Genomic DNA, 12,575 nt, shown 5'->3' on the forward strand with positions numbered 1-12,575 from the left:
TTTTTTTCCAATAATACTTATCTCTTTACCAAGGTTGATCTTTAATGACATAATTCAGATCAACTTCTCTTTTTATAAAATTGTTTCGACAATGACAATAGCATGCATTTCCGTTTTTATAAAATAGAAAAATTTATCAGATATTTAGTTTACTTTGAATTCGTGTAGCAGCAAGAACAAAATGTATCTGTGGACGGCACAACTTTTGATTTTTTTCTTATTCAACGCATGTAATTATTCTACTGCATGTCCCGCTAAAGGTAATTGTTTATTTATATGAAATAAGTTTAACAGAATTGTAAATTGAAAAAATTCTAGATGAATATGCACCGACATTTTTTGGCAGAATTGCTAATTGGTTTAGAAATCTGAAAGACCGAATCGTTGGATTTTTTACTGGCTCTCCACCACCAGCATCACAAGATGATCGCGAAATTACTAATCCAAGTAATACAAAGTGTTAATGTGAAATTTTATTGTTTATTAATTAACTATTAACTATTATTTATTAAAATGCAGCAAACGAGTCTCCTGATTCTCCATCATTTGATGAAAAATTGCCAGAAAATGATGCTGAAAAAAATACATTTGAGACTTCTACTATAACAGAATCCGTCACAAGTTTATCGAGTGAAAAATCTATTGATGAAAATACTGAAATAATAAAAGAAACTAGTAGTACTCCTAGAGATCCTCAATCTGCAGAAGTCATCGAACCATAAAATTAAATATTATTTAAATAATGTTTATTAAAATAAGGAGTTTATTGAATAAAATTATACAAAATTATTGCTGGTTTCAATTTTTATTGTGAAACATTTTTATGTCTAGGTGTTGGACAATTGACAATAATAAAATACAGTAATTTTCACGCCAAATCAATAGAAGCCTGCATGGTGGAATTGTGGAATTACTGTAAAAAAAATTAGTTTTGCCAAAATGAATACATTGTTATAATTTTGAAAAATTTAATTAATAAGTAAAATTTTGAATTATTAGTAATTAAATCATCTTTTCTATCGATTTGTGATATTCGTGCGTCACTAAGTAGATTTAGAACAGATCAGCCGAAATGATATCTACCACCAATAAATTTTTACTACAAAGCATGCGATAAGCAGAATAAGTAATGATACATTTAAATGAAAAGCGTGAATCACCATGAAAAGATTTACAGTAAAATAAAGAAAGTATAAGTACACAAAGTAAATTCAAATGAATGAAATAAATGAATAGTAAAAACGTAAATTGATGAATGAAAGCTATAAAATACAGCAATTATAACTGAAGATCCCAATGACATGAATGGCATGCTGTGACCATTTTATGAACATCTATAATTAAGAAACCATCTCCTCTCGAAGAGTAGAGTACATTAAACGAGTCGAGTCGTTTATTTCCTTGTCTAGAATGTAAACAGAACATATAAATTTATAACACATGCATTAATTATTAATTTAAATATCCTACGACATTATATCCAATCCTTGACATTTGAAATAAATTGTAATTAATTCCATGAAATTAAAAATAAATTTTGTAATAAATAATTTCGATCCTAAAAATAAATTTTGTCCGCCACCAATGAATAAAAGCTTTGAAATAATTTAGTAAATAATAAAGCAATTTGATGATAAAGCCAATTAAATAATTTTGTGCTACACATGCATTTATAAATTGCCAAAAATATGATTTATAAATTGAATATAATTTTCAAGTGCTACAAAAATTTTTAAAAACATCTTTACTCTAAATAAATCTTATTTGACTGAATTTAACTTTTTCTTTTATAATATTAGTAAGTAAAGATGTTTTAAACGTAACACTGTCAAAGATAATATTTAAAATATAGAAAATAATTTTTTTGATAAACGTAAATTATTAGAGTTTATCTTTTAGGAAATAGTCCTTTCGCCACTATTCTTATGGCTGTATGCAAAATCAGGTCAATAACATTTTCCAACGAGTATTTACGTAATTTGATGACATGAAAACCGATTATGATAATTAAAAAGTTCTACGATGGTCCAGTTTTTTTGTTATAAACAATTTAATTGTTTAAACTTATATTACAAGAAAACTTTAATTATCAAAATCAATTTTCATCGCATCGAATTACGTAAATTCTCGTTGGAATATCTTATCGACCTGATTTTGCATACAGCCATAAGAATAGCGGCGAAAGGACTAAAATGAATTACAACTACACTGAGAAAAAAAAAATACTTTTACTCAATTAACAATTTTTTGGTTCAAGAAACTCGATGACGATTAAATATTCTATTATTATTAATTATTAATTTCTGAAGAGAAGATCATCAATATTTATCTTTGAATAATAGATAAACAAGAGAATAGGTTTATTTAAATTAAGTAAAAATTATTTCAATCAATTTAACAAGTTCTTGAGCTAAGGATATATATTCTTGAAAATTTTCGAAAACATAAATCCTTGTATCAAGAAAATTTTCTTAATAAAAGTATTTTTTTCTTAGTGTAAAAAAAAAATGATTATCATAATATATACCTTCTTGGATGCAGCTCCAACTTTACTCTTGCCAGTTCCTCTGACTTTCTTCATCCTATTCTTACGTTCTTTTCTTTGTTTTCTGGTTTGTTTCTGTTTTTCAAACAGACCATGCCTTTGCAGTCTGTGTTTTGGCTCGAATTTCTTGGCGAAGTCGAGAGTTTCGTAAATCAAACCAAAACCAGTTGACCTGCCACCACCAAAACTCGTACGAAATCCGAAGACAAAAACAACATCTGGGGTGACTTTGTACATTTTTGCAAGTTTTTCCCTGATGTCAGTCTTACGTACTGAACTTTGTCCTGGGTGAAGTACATCTACGACCTATAATAAGAAAATATTAATAATACCCATTCGTGTAATTTTTCTACAATTAAATTTTAAATACAATTTTAAAGTAATACCATTTGTTTCCGGCATAATAACCGGTTGGTCATGAACTTTCTCGTTCTGATAGTTGCAGTTCCTTCAGCCTGAAATAAAAAAAAAACAATCAGACTCTAAAGTTAGACATAAAAAATATTTAAACAACACAAGAACATTTTGGAGAATTTGTTTATCTTTATGAACGGTACGTCGAAAAGATCTATTACAAATTATAATTATCATAAATAATGACAATTATTGTAACCATTATTGACAGTGGTAATCAATGATGCTCATAACCTAAAACTCCACATTTATCCAAATTTTTTAAACAATAATTATATCACGTTTTGAGTACGATAAACAAATTCTACAAATCAATTGATTATTTCACATTTTAATGCAAGTAATTTTCCGATAAAATCCACGATTATCATTTATTCAATAGATTTAAAATACACACCATGTTGGTCGAACGCAAGTTTAACTCAAAAGAATTCTCTTGTCCTCTTCTATTTCCTGGGATGCCAGTGCCAGTAGCGCCATGAAATTGGTATAGTTAGTTCACCGCTCATGATTCCTGTTTTCGCTTGCTCTCATGTAAATTGTACCCAAACAGTCGCATTCTGTCTATAAGTAAAAGTGAGATAGAAAATGTAAAATGAAATATACTGTTGCAAGAAATGACACTGAAGTTAGCAGATGTCTGAAAATCTTTTATTTTTTTTATTAATTAAATTATAACTAAAAAGATATTTCTAAAACATTACACTTGTAGTTTTTCAAGTTTTTTACAGGTGAAATTTTTTTTTAATTATTTAATTGAAATTTTTTCAATAAAAAATTTATAAAAATTTTGAAATGTCGGCTAACTTCATTTTCATTGCAAGATTACCAACTTTTTTATTTATACCCCGGGTAAGTTTACATTTACTAATTTTTTTTTTGTGTGGTAGCCCTATTAAAAAATTTGCGTCAATGTTGCGTTCTGTCATAAATAACTTAATTACCGTTAGAAAAATACAATAACTTATGTTTTTTTTTTCTTTTACAGAGAATCATTGTTTTTAATCAATTAACTTTGATAAACACCTATCATAATTGCATATCAGAAGATAGGTTTTTATAAAAAATTTTTCGAAGGCTAGTCAAGAAAAAATGAACCAATTTTTTTTCTACTTTTTGAAAAAGAAGCCATTATTATTAAGATAATGCAATTTTATGGAGGCTTGTAGTTGGTGGAAAAAAAGAAATTGATAGAACGAATAAAAACTAGCAAAGTCAAGTATAATAGGAGCAGGATTTAATTTCTTGTGCTATTATATTTACATTGACGGCACAAAGCATGAGTACATACATCAGCAGCAGCAGCAGCATCAAAGTTTTATGTAGTGATATGTGTTTATATGATAAAGTTTATGATTGGTTAAAATAATGGGGGAGAAATAGCGGGAGAATTTGATTGGTAGATTAAGAGCACAGAGTGGGGTAACTGTATGCGACTTCTTCGACGAGCGGCCGTCATCAGAACTATAACCTCAGCATTGCATTGCTGTCGAAAATGGCGTCTGGTTCGGAGCTGCCAGAATATTCGTCCTCGGTAAAGCGTCGGAAAATCGAGAGTCAAGTTTACGGAGTTTCTGTACCTTCGGATTTCGATTTTTCCGAGACTAAACAAACTCGTCAATCATCACGCACTGATTTAGAAGGTATTTATCTTAAAATATGCTTTATTTTTATTAATAAGTATTAATATTTCAAGATGGCGTCATTAACGGTATACGCCCATTACGCGACGCGTCTTTTCCTTTAGGACTCTACTAAAAGAGGGGAAAGCCGCCATGTTGTTCATTTAATGCGTCGTAATTTTAATTCTGTTTCGCAGCCATTTGACAAGTTTCATTATTGTTTCAGTTGAAGATTTTTATTTTTTTTTCTTACATTCTTGATTTATTACATTATTGTTGCAGTTGAATTAATCCAAAGTGAGTTTTATAGTCTTAAAATTTTTAACGCGGGAATTAATAGGACGGTAAAAAAAGTCAATTTACGTTTGCACTTGCTCTTGTAGATGTCGCTAAATTTCTAAAGGTAAGATATTCGAAAAAAAAAAAAAATGTACGTGTTATGACATTTATTAAAGCGCGAATTCCACTGTCACATGTATGTTGTGACACAATATATGAGTAGTGAAGTAAATAAATTATGTTTTTAATTCGATGAAAGATAATAAGTAAAGATTTATGCAAAAAAAATTTTTAAGGGTTAGAAATGTTTTGTTACATAATATAAAAAAAGGGTTGCGGTTAACCAGTCAGTTCGGCAACATTTCGAATTATCAAAACTTTAGAAAATTTTAAATTCCGCTACATTCAAAGTTTATAAAATACATTAGCTTAAATAGAATATCACCCGAAAAACAATTTTGTAAATTATAAAACACCGATCAACAAATCTTATATTCCTCAAGAGTTAAAATTAATTTAATTTTGAAAAAGGTTCGTTCTGCCGCATATTCATCCGAATAATGATTCGGCCGAAAATTACTCATCCAAATAACTATATATTTATGACACTGAAGTCAAGAGACATCTGATAATTTTTAGAATTTTTTTTAACAAACAAACAAATTATAGCAAGAAAATTTTATTTAAAAATTTTATCTTTAGAAGCTCTAAAAAATTATAAATGACATTTTTATAAATAATTTTCTATGCCTAGTTAATTTTTCAAGAAAAATCAAAAAATTGTCAAGTGTCTGCTAACTTCAGCCTCATACATATTTACATTTTTCGGCTAAATGAGTGTTCGTCTGTTCATTCATTTTGACTTAAAAATTTTTGTTATATTTTACAATTTATTGAGACTTTGAAAAATTCTATTAATATAGCTTTAGTTTTTTCCTCCATTTAACATTATATTTTTCGGAATTTTAAAATTTGTAAAATTAATTATTTTAAATTACATTTTATGTTAACTTTCCAACTTCTAGTAATTAATTCATTTGGAATATTGTTAGTCTGACTAGTTGACTACAACCCAAAAAAAATTGATTGTTTTTTATATTTTTTTTTTTAAATAAAATTTTTTACCTTTAATTAAAATTAGTTTTATTATATTTAGAACCACTTAGTGGAGATAGCGGATTCACCGAATTAAGTGAGGGATCTAAATCAATGTCTACTACTCCAGATCTAATGCACTTAACACCATCTCGGACCGATTCAACAAGTGACGATACTGGATGCCCGTAAGTTAAATTTTAATGTTTTCAGTAAATTGATTTACTTATTATTTTATAACTGGACTAAATAATTAATTTTTTTTTATGATAAATCTTTAGACTCGATACAGCAGATGAAAAGGATGAAGTATCGTCAACTGTTTCAAATCTATCAGATTTGTCTGGGTTATCTGACCTCTCGGAGGATTCCGGTCATCTGTGGCGAAACGCATCCTCGTGGGTGCAGAAACAAATGATTACCGGCACTAATCCACGTGAATTACTTCAGCATTTATTGATGGATCCTACACAAATTCCAGAACAAGTTGACGACATAACATTGTGGAAACTTGTATTGAATATCATGTCAGATCCACCCCGAAGACATAAACTTGAACATATTAATACGCTAGCAGATGTTGTAAGACTTATTAAAAATAGTAAAAAAATAATCGTATTAACCGGTGCTGGTGTAAGCGTAAGCTGTGGAATTCCAGATTTCAGAAGTAGAGATGGAATATATTCAAGACTTGCTCAGGACTTTCCTGATTTACCTGATCCACAAGCAATGTTTGACATAAATTATTTCGGTCAGGATCCACGACCATTTTTTAAATTTGCGCGTGAAATTTATCCAGGGCAATTCAAACCAAGTCCGTGTCATCGATTTATAAAAATGCTTGAAAAAAAGGAAAAATTACTGAGAAATTATTCTCAGAATATTGACACATTGGAGCAAGTTGCAGGAATAGAAAACGTGATTGAATGTCATGGATCTTTCGCTACAGCGTCTTGTACTAAATGCAAGTATCAAGTCACAGCAGAAGATATCAGAGCAGATATTTTTGCCCAAAGAATTCCTTTATGTCCTAAGTGTTTTACGAATTCTTTGCCATCACTGTCAAGCACTAATACCAATGATAACTATTCAAATTTTGTTTCACAAGGAATAATGAAACCAGATATTGTATTTTTTGGAGAAGGTCTACCAGATGCTTTTCATGATGCAATTGCTAATGATAAAGACGAATGTGATCTTTTAATAGTAATCGGTTCATCATTAAAAGTTCGACCAGTTGCATTAATTCCGTCCTCAATTCCGTCTCACGTTCCACAGATACTCATTAATCGAGAGTCTTTGCCACATTTAAAGTTTGATATTGAACTTCTTGGAGATGGAGATATTATAATAAACCAATTATGTCACTTAATTGGCGATGAGTTTGAGGAAATTTGTTGGAAAAAAGAAATTTTAGAAGAGACACCACATCTATTGCCTCCACGATTTATTACCGATGATTCTTGGGAACGAAGTCAAGATTCAACTATTAATCAAGAACTTTCGCAAGACAGTACAGAAGTTGTTCTCAAGACTTATCACAATGTATCGACGGAAAGCCAGGACAGTTTAATGATTAACTCAAACACCACCCCCAAGAGACTAGAAAACACAGATATTTGCATATCCCCGTTTCATGCTGGTCATATGGAAGCCGCTGAAGAAAGTTTTGCGCTGCTTGGCGAAAGTCCAAAAAGACCATTAGGTGATTCCAGTATAGAAAGTAGTCCTAAACGAATTAATTTGGATGTAAGGACGTCACCACAATCATCCTCTGGATCTACATCGAGATCATTAGATGATTCAGAAGAAATTAGTTACTCAGCATCTCGGTACAATCGAGTAATTTCAGTGGAGTCAACTTCTGAAAATAATGGTCATATTTACAATCTTGAAGAATGTCATGTTGTACCGAGAATAATTAACGACTCGCAAAGATACCCAATTAACTCGTCGGATGACTCGATTGATAATAATCGATCGAATAATTCCAACAGCACTGCAGACGTTGATTCTTCAAACGATTCGGAGGAATTACTGGATTCTAATGAATCAAATGGTAAACCCCGACACATTTCGATTGATTCTGCTATTGATTCAGGGCTTGGCGACAGTTGTAATAGCGTCGATAGTTCTGATGAAAAAGGTACTACAGATCAAGACGACTCCAAACGACACAACTTGCAAAGACATTGTTGGCAGCCTGAAGTTAAAGAAAGTCTAGCCAGCCGACTACCGGAGAATACGTATTATCAGGTTTCTTCAGGAAAATACATCTTCACAGGGGCTGAAATTTATATTGAATCCGATGATTATGAACAATTATCTTCGTCGTCATCAAGATCTCCAACGGTAATTTATTTAATATTTTTTATCTTTTTAATGCAACACAATTATCCAGTATTGTGACAATTTTTCTTTTTATTATGTTATAGATGTTAACCATGATCCGCCCGGAATCGGAATACAGATCCACATAAAACAGATTGAAAGTTTATGAAAAACTTTCGTCAATAATAATCATTTAAAAAAATAAACGAGGAACTGATGACAATGAAATTAGATAACTGAAAGTTACGGAATTGTGCAATTAAACCCTACTATGAAGCTCGTGAAAAGGTATTGCAAATTAAATTCTACAATTAACATAAAAGACAGAGTTTGGAAGACATTAAATATCGAAACTGTAGTTTAAATTAAACAATTGTTGATTAGACATTTTACATTATTGTTGGTAAGGTGTTTTTTCCATTATTATTATTATTATTATTATTATCATCATTATTATCAAGACTTATTTGTCCATGGTAATATCAACAGTAAAAATAATTTTCTTACACTGTCAACTATTAATACATAATCGATTTCAGAACAATTTAGACATTTTTATCATGAGGAACTTTTAAAACTTTTCTTTTGTGTGATGTCTTCCAATGAATAATATGTATACCATTTCATCTAGTTTCTATGTCAAAATAAGTTTTAATATACCTGATGGAATATTCGGGATTTATAGATCAAAGGAAAAGGAACTAATAATTAATTAAAAATATTGTATCATTGGATATGAGAAGTGAGTAAAAAAAGTAGCTAATAATACCAATTTGCTCACTATTCATTTATCCATATTCTTGTACATAACAATTTTGTAATAACGTTACGATTAATCATAAGTGTATTTGATAAGAGATGAATAATTTTTACAAAAATTTTAGTTGAATGACTGTAAATATTGGCAGATTATTGAAATGTCTGTCGTAGCGTTTGATCGGTTGAAATTATTACCAATCATTTTAATTCATAATTATTATTTTATATTTTATACTAAATTTTATACTCATTATTAATACTATATATTCAACTGAATTATAATTCATGATTTGAATATTCATCAATCATTAAAAATTACTATTTATAAATGAACAAATTTCATAATTGTGATGATTATTTTGAATAATAGAAATTAAAATTTCATAATTATTTCGGAAACGTAATTTAGAAACCTAATTTATTGTAGAAATTTTAACTATAATTAGAAACAAAAAAGTTGGATATCTTTATGTTTATAATAAAAAAATAAAACCAAATTATTAAATGAGTCAATCGATCTTTCGCCATTTTTTTCGATCTCAATTTCATTAATATTAATTAAAATTAAAGAATTATAAATTAATATGATTAACAAAAAAGGACTTAATACTTATAAAAATAAATTATTTTTGACTATGTTTTATAAACAACAAGTTATTTAAAAAAAAAAAATGAACTACTAATAATTTGAATTTCATAATAATTTGTACAATCAATTAATGTGTAGGAACATGAATCGAGGCTTGAATATAAAACAAGAATACTTTTAAATAATCCATTGATTTTAATTATATTTAATTGGTTTCATCTATCTCAGTTTTATTGGAGCACAGGAGAATGTACAAAGCAATGCTGGATAACTTTGCATTGCGTGTTATTTTTATATGATGGGAAGGTATTAGATTTAATAAAAATATGTAAAAGAAATGGATGCATCTTTAGTATGTAATGTGCGACGTATTAGATAAAAAAAATCGTAAACTATAAATAATTTATAAATACTATAAATTACTTCTTTCGGTATGGCAGTTTATTTGTATGAACTAATAAGGTTGTGTGAATGTTTATTAGAATAAACAATCTAATATAATATAATAGTTCGATTTAGATAAAATTTAAACAGAACATACTATGTATTCAAAAGAGAAACTTAGTAAATAAAAAAATGAATAATGATAAGGATACGATATTATTAGGGTTAGTAATAATAAAAATAAATAGATGAAAAACAAGAAAAAAAAATTTAACGTAATAGTCATATTTGTAGAATGCACAAAGTTATCAAATTTGTTTTAATGTCCTATAAAATTATTAGTATAAATAATTGATCATATTAATTGACACGTCGATAATTTATTGAGAAAACAAAAATCAACTTGGTGCAGACGTAAAATTAATTAGATTAATTTTGACTCTTTAAACAGATGAATTTTTTCTTTTTTATACATTTAGATTATTAGTTATTTTCGCTTTGTACAAAAAGCCCATATTTATATTTGTTATTAAAGATTTATAGAAAACAAAACATGTTATAAAATCATAAAATGAGAAAAAAAAGTTGGTTTTTAAAATAAATATTTTTTTAACGATAAAAATTTTCTTGATTTCGTATTGTAAAATAAACCTTCTAATTTAATTTTAATCATTTTATTTTTTATTAAGTTATTTAACGAATTTGTGAAAATTATAAAAACAATAAAATATGTATTGTATTGTAGTTCAGAAATATTAATTGTATCATTGAAACCAACTTTTTTTTTTTATAAGCATTGGCACTTTTAAATTATCATTAATCATACGTAATTATTTATTTTTATTCTGTAATAAAATATTATAAATTTTGTTTTACTAGCTCAAGAAAAAAATGAAAAATTTCATCTTATAACAATTATTATTCAACCGAATATTTTTGAGCTATGCGACAACAAATTAAATCTTGAAATAATTTTCAGTTTTTTTTTTTTTTTTTTTTTTTATAATTTGTTATTTTATGTAATGAGTAATATAAAGATTTTCTTATTACAACTGTTGTAATAATTTTGTTTCTTCCGGCATTACCACATATAAGCCTAATGATACCATTAATAATTATATAGTAAAAAATAATCATTCGTTTATTTATTTAATTATTCCTGTGATTAATTAATAAATGATCATGGCATTTTAACACTTTACGATTAATAAAAATATTAATCATGCTAATTTTCTATGAATAAATTATTTATTTATATATTTACTGGCCTATAATTAGTATAATGCCTTTTATAAATACACACACGTATATAAAAATTTCATTGTTACACTGAATAAGAAATTACTCTTTTATTATGAATTATGACATTAAATAATCACTTGTAAAATTTAACCAATTATTACTAATTTTTATAATTACTAAATGTTTTATTTTTATCTAAGCTTCATCATTATAAACGTATGAATAATCAGCAATACCTACTCCGCATTGTTTTATACTTTTTATGTTAAATAAAATGTTAAATAAGTCAAAAAAATGTTAATTTTTAATAAATAATTAATAGTTTTAACTTATTGCATTAAATATGTTATCAAGTGCAATAAATTGTATATTTTCTTCAGCAATAAAAAATATAACAGTAACTATCTTCTATTATTGCATCATTCATTTTGTTTAAAGGTCAATGGTAGGAATAAAAATAATCTATTAAAAAGAAATGAAACATTAGTGTGTAAAATTAAACTAATATTTGAACAGATGAATAATAGTTTTCTAAATTTTAATATTTTTATAAAATTTTAATTATAACACAAGTTGACAAATATTAAAAATTTTTTTGGAATTTTATAGCAATTAAATTCTTAAAAAAATTTAATTAATAAGTTTCACATGTGAAAATTAATAAAAATTACAAGTGAAAATTTTTAGAAGCATTTTTTTATTGTAATTAATTTGTTAAACAAATTTTTATAATTGACAGCTGACCGCTAACTTCAATATTATTTTAATTTTACCTTAAGCCTGGCTACTTCTGAACTTCATCTGGAATGACAATAAAGTCAACCGACATCTAAAAATTTTTAGAATTTTTTTATTGAAAAAATTGTTACAAAAAAAAAAAAAAAAAAAATTGCACGTTTAAAAAACTTTAAAAGCTGCAAGTGCAATTAAAAAAAAATTTTTTTTATTATAATTTAATTATTAAAAAAGAATCAAAAAATGTAGGCTAACTTTAATGACATTCATCTGGAATACGTGCCGATTACAAAAATTAAATTAATTAGGTAAATAATTATTAAAATTTGTCAGATACATATCACAGACATAGTCTTGAGTCAAATGATATATAATACTTACAGGCAGAATAATTATAACTTTCACTACCGTCGAAATATCAAATTTAAATTGTAATAGTTATTTTCAACAAGTCAATGACTTTTTGTTGTAATATTTTGTTGTCAGTAAATCAAACAATTGTATTTTATATTTTAATAAGGAAATTGTAAAACTAAATTTATTGAAGATTATGTATTTAATTTGGAATTATATACATTGA

At 27.1% G+C, this 12,575-nt stretch overlaps 3 protein-coding genes across 4 annotated transcripts; 2 read left to right on the forward strand and 1 right to left on the reverse strand.

The window, feature by feature from the left end:
- Window positions 1-33: 33 nt before the first annotated feature.
- Window positions 34-735, forward strand: LOC141531594 (uncharacterized). The gene is made up of 3 exons (XM_074249500.1): window positions 34-260; window positions 319-447; window positions 520-735. Exons 1-3 carry the CDS (start codon window positions 182-184, stop codon window positions 720-722), a joined length of 411 nt encoding a protein of 136 aa, XP_074105601.1. The 5' UTR covers window positions 34-181; the 3' UTR covers window positions 723-735.
- A 51-nt stretch (window positions 736-786) lies between these two features.
- Rps24 (ribosomal protein S24) lies at window positions 787-3,435 on the reverse strand. The gene is made up of 4 exons (XM_074249501.1): window positions 3,357-3,435; window positions 2,932-3,000; window positions 2,528-2,851; window positions 787-913 (listed from the first exon to the last, which is right to left on the reverse strand). Exons 1-4 carry the CDS (start codon window positions 3,357-3,359, stop codon window positions 911-913), a joined length of 399 nt encoding a protein of 132 aa, XP_074105602.1. The 5' UTR covers window positions 3,360-3,435; the 3' UTR covers window positions 787-910.
- Window positions 3,436-4,432: 997 nt separating this feature from the next.
- Window positions 4,433-8,499, forward strand: Sirt1 (Sirtuin 1). Of its 2 annotated transcripts, XM_074249498.1 has the most exons (5): window positions 4,465-4,602; window positions 4,864-4,984; window positions 6,017-6,143; window positions 6,237-8,307; window positions 8,391-8,499. In XM_074249498.1, the coding sequence occupies exons 3-5, from the start codon at window positions 6,070-6,072 to the stop codon at window positions 8,433-8,435; spliced, it is 2,190 nt and encodes a 729-aa protein (XP_074105599.1). In that variant the 5' UTR covers window positions 4,465-4,602; window positions 4,864-4,984; window positions 6,017-6,069; the 3' UTR covers window positions 8,436-8,499. The 2 variants fall into 2 exon arrangements, with proteins under 2 accessions (XP_074105598.1, XP_074105599.1); XM_074249497.1 differs by lacking the exon at window positions 4,864-4,984 and having other exon boundaries at window positions 4,433-4,602.
- The last annotated feature ends 4,076 nt before the right edge of the window (window positions 8,500-12,575 follow it).

The sequence above is a fragment of the Cotesia typhae genome, unplaced genomic scaffold (assembly GCF_013202065.1).
Source record: "Cotesia typhae breed Kobodo isofemale line unplaced genomic scaffold, CoteBio_Ctyphae contig_5, whole genome shotgun sequence".
NCBI lineage: Eukaryota > Metazoa > Arthropoda > Insecta > Hymenoptera > Braconidae > Cotesia > Cotesia typhae.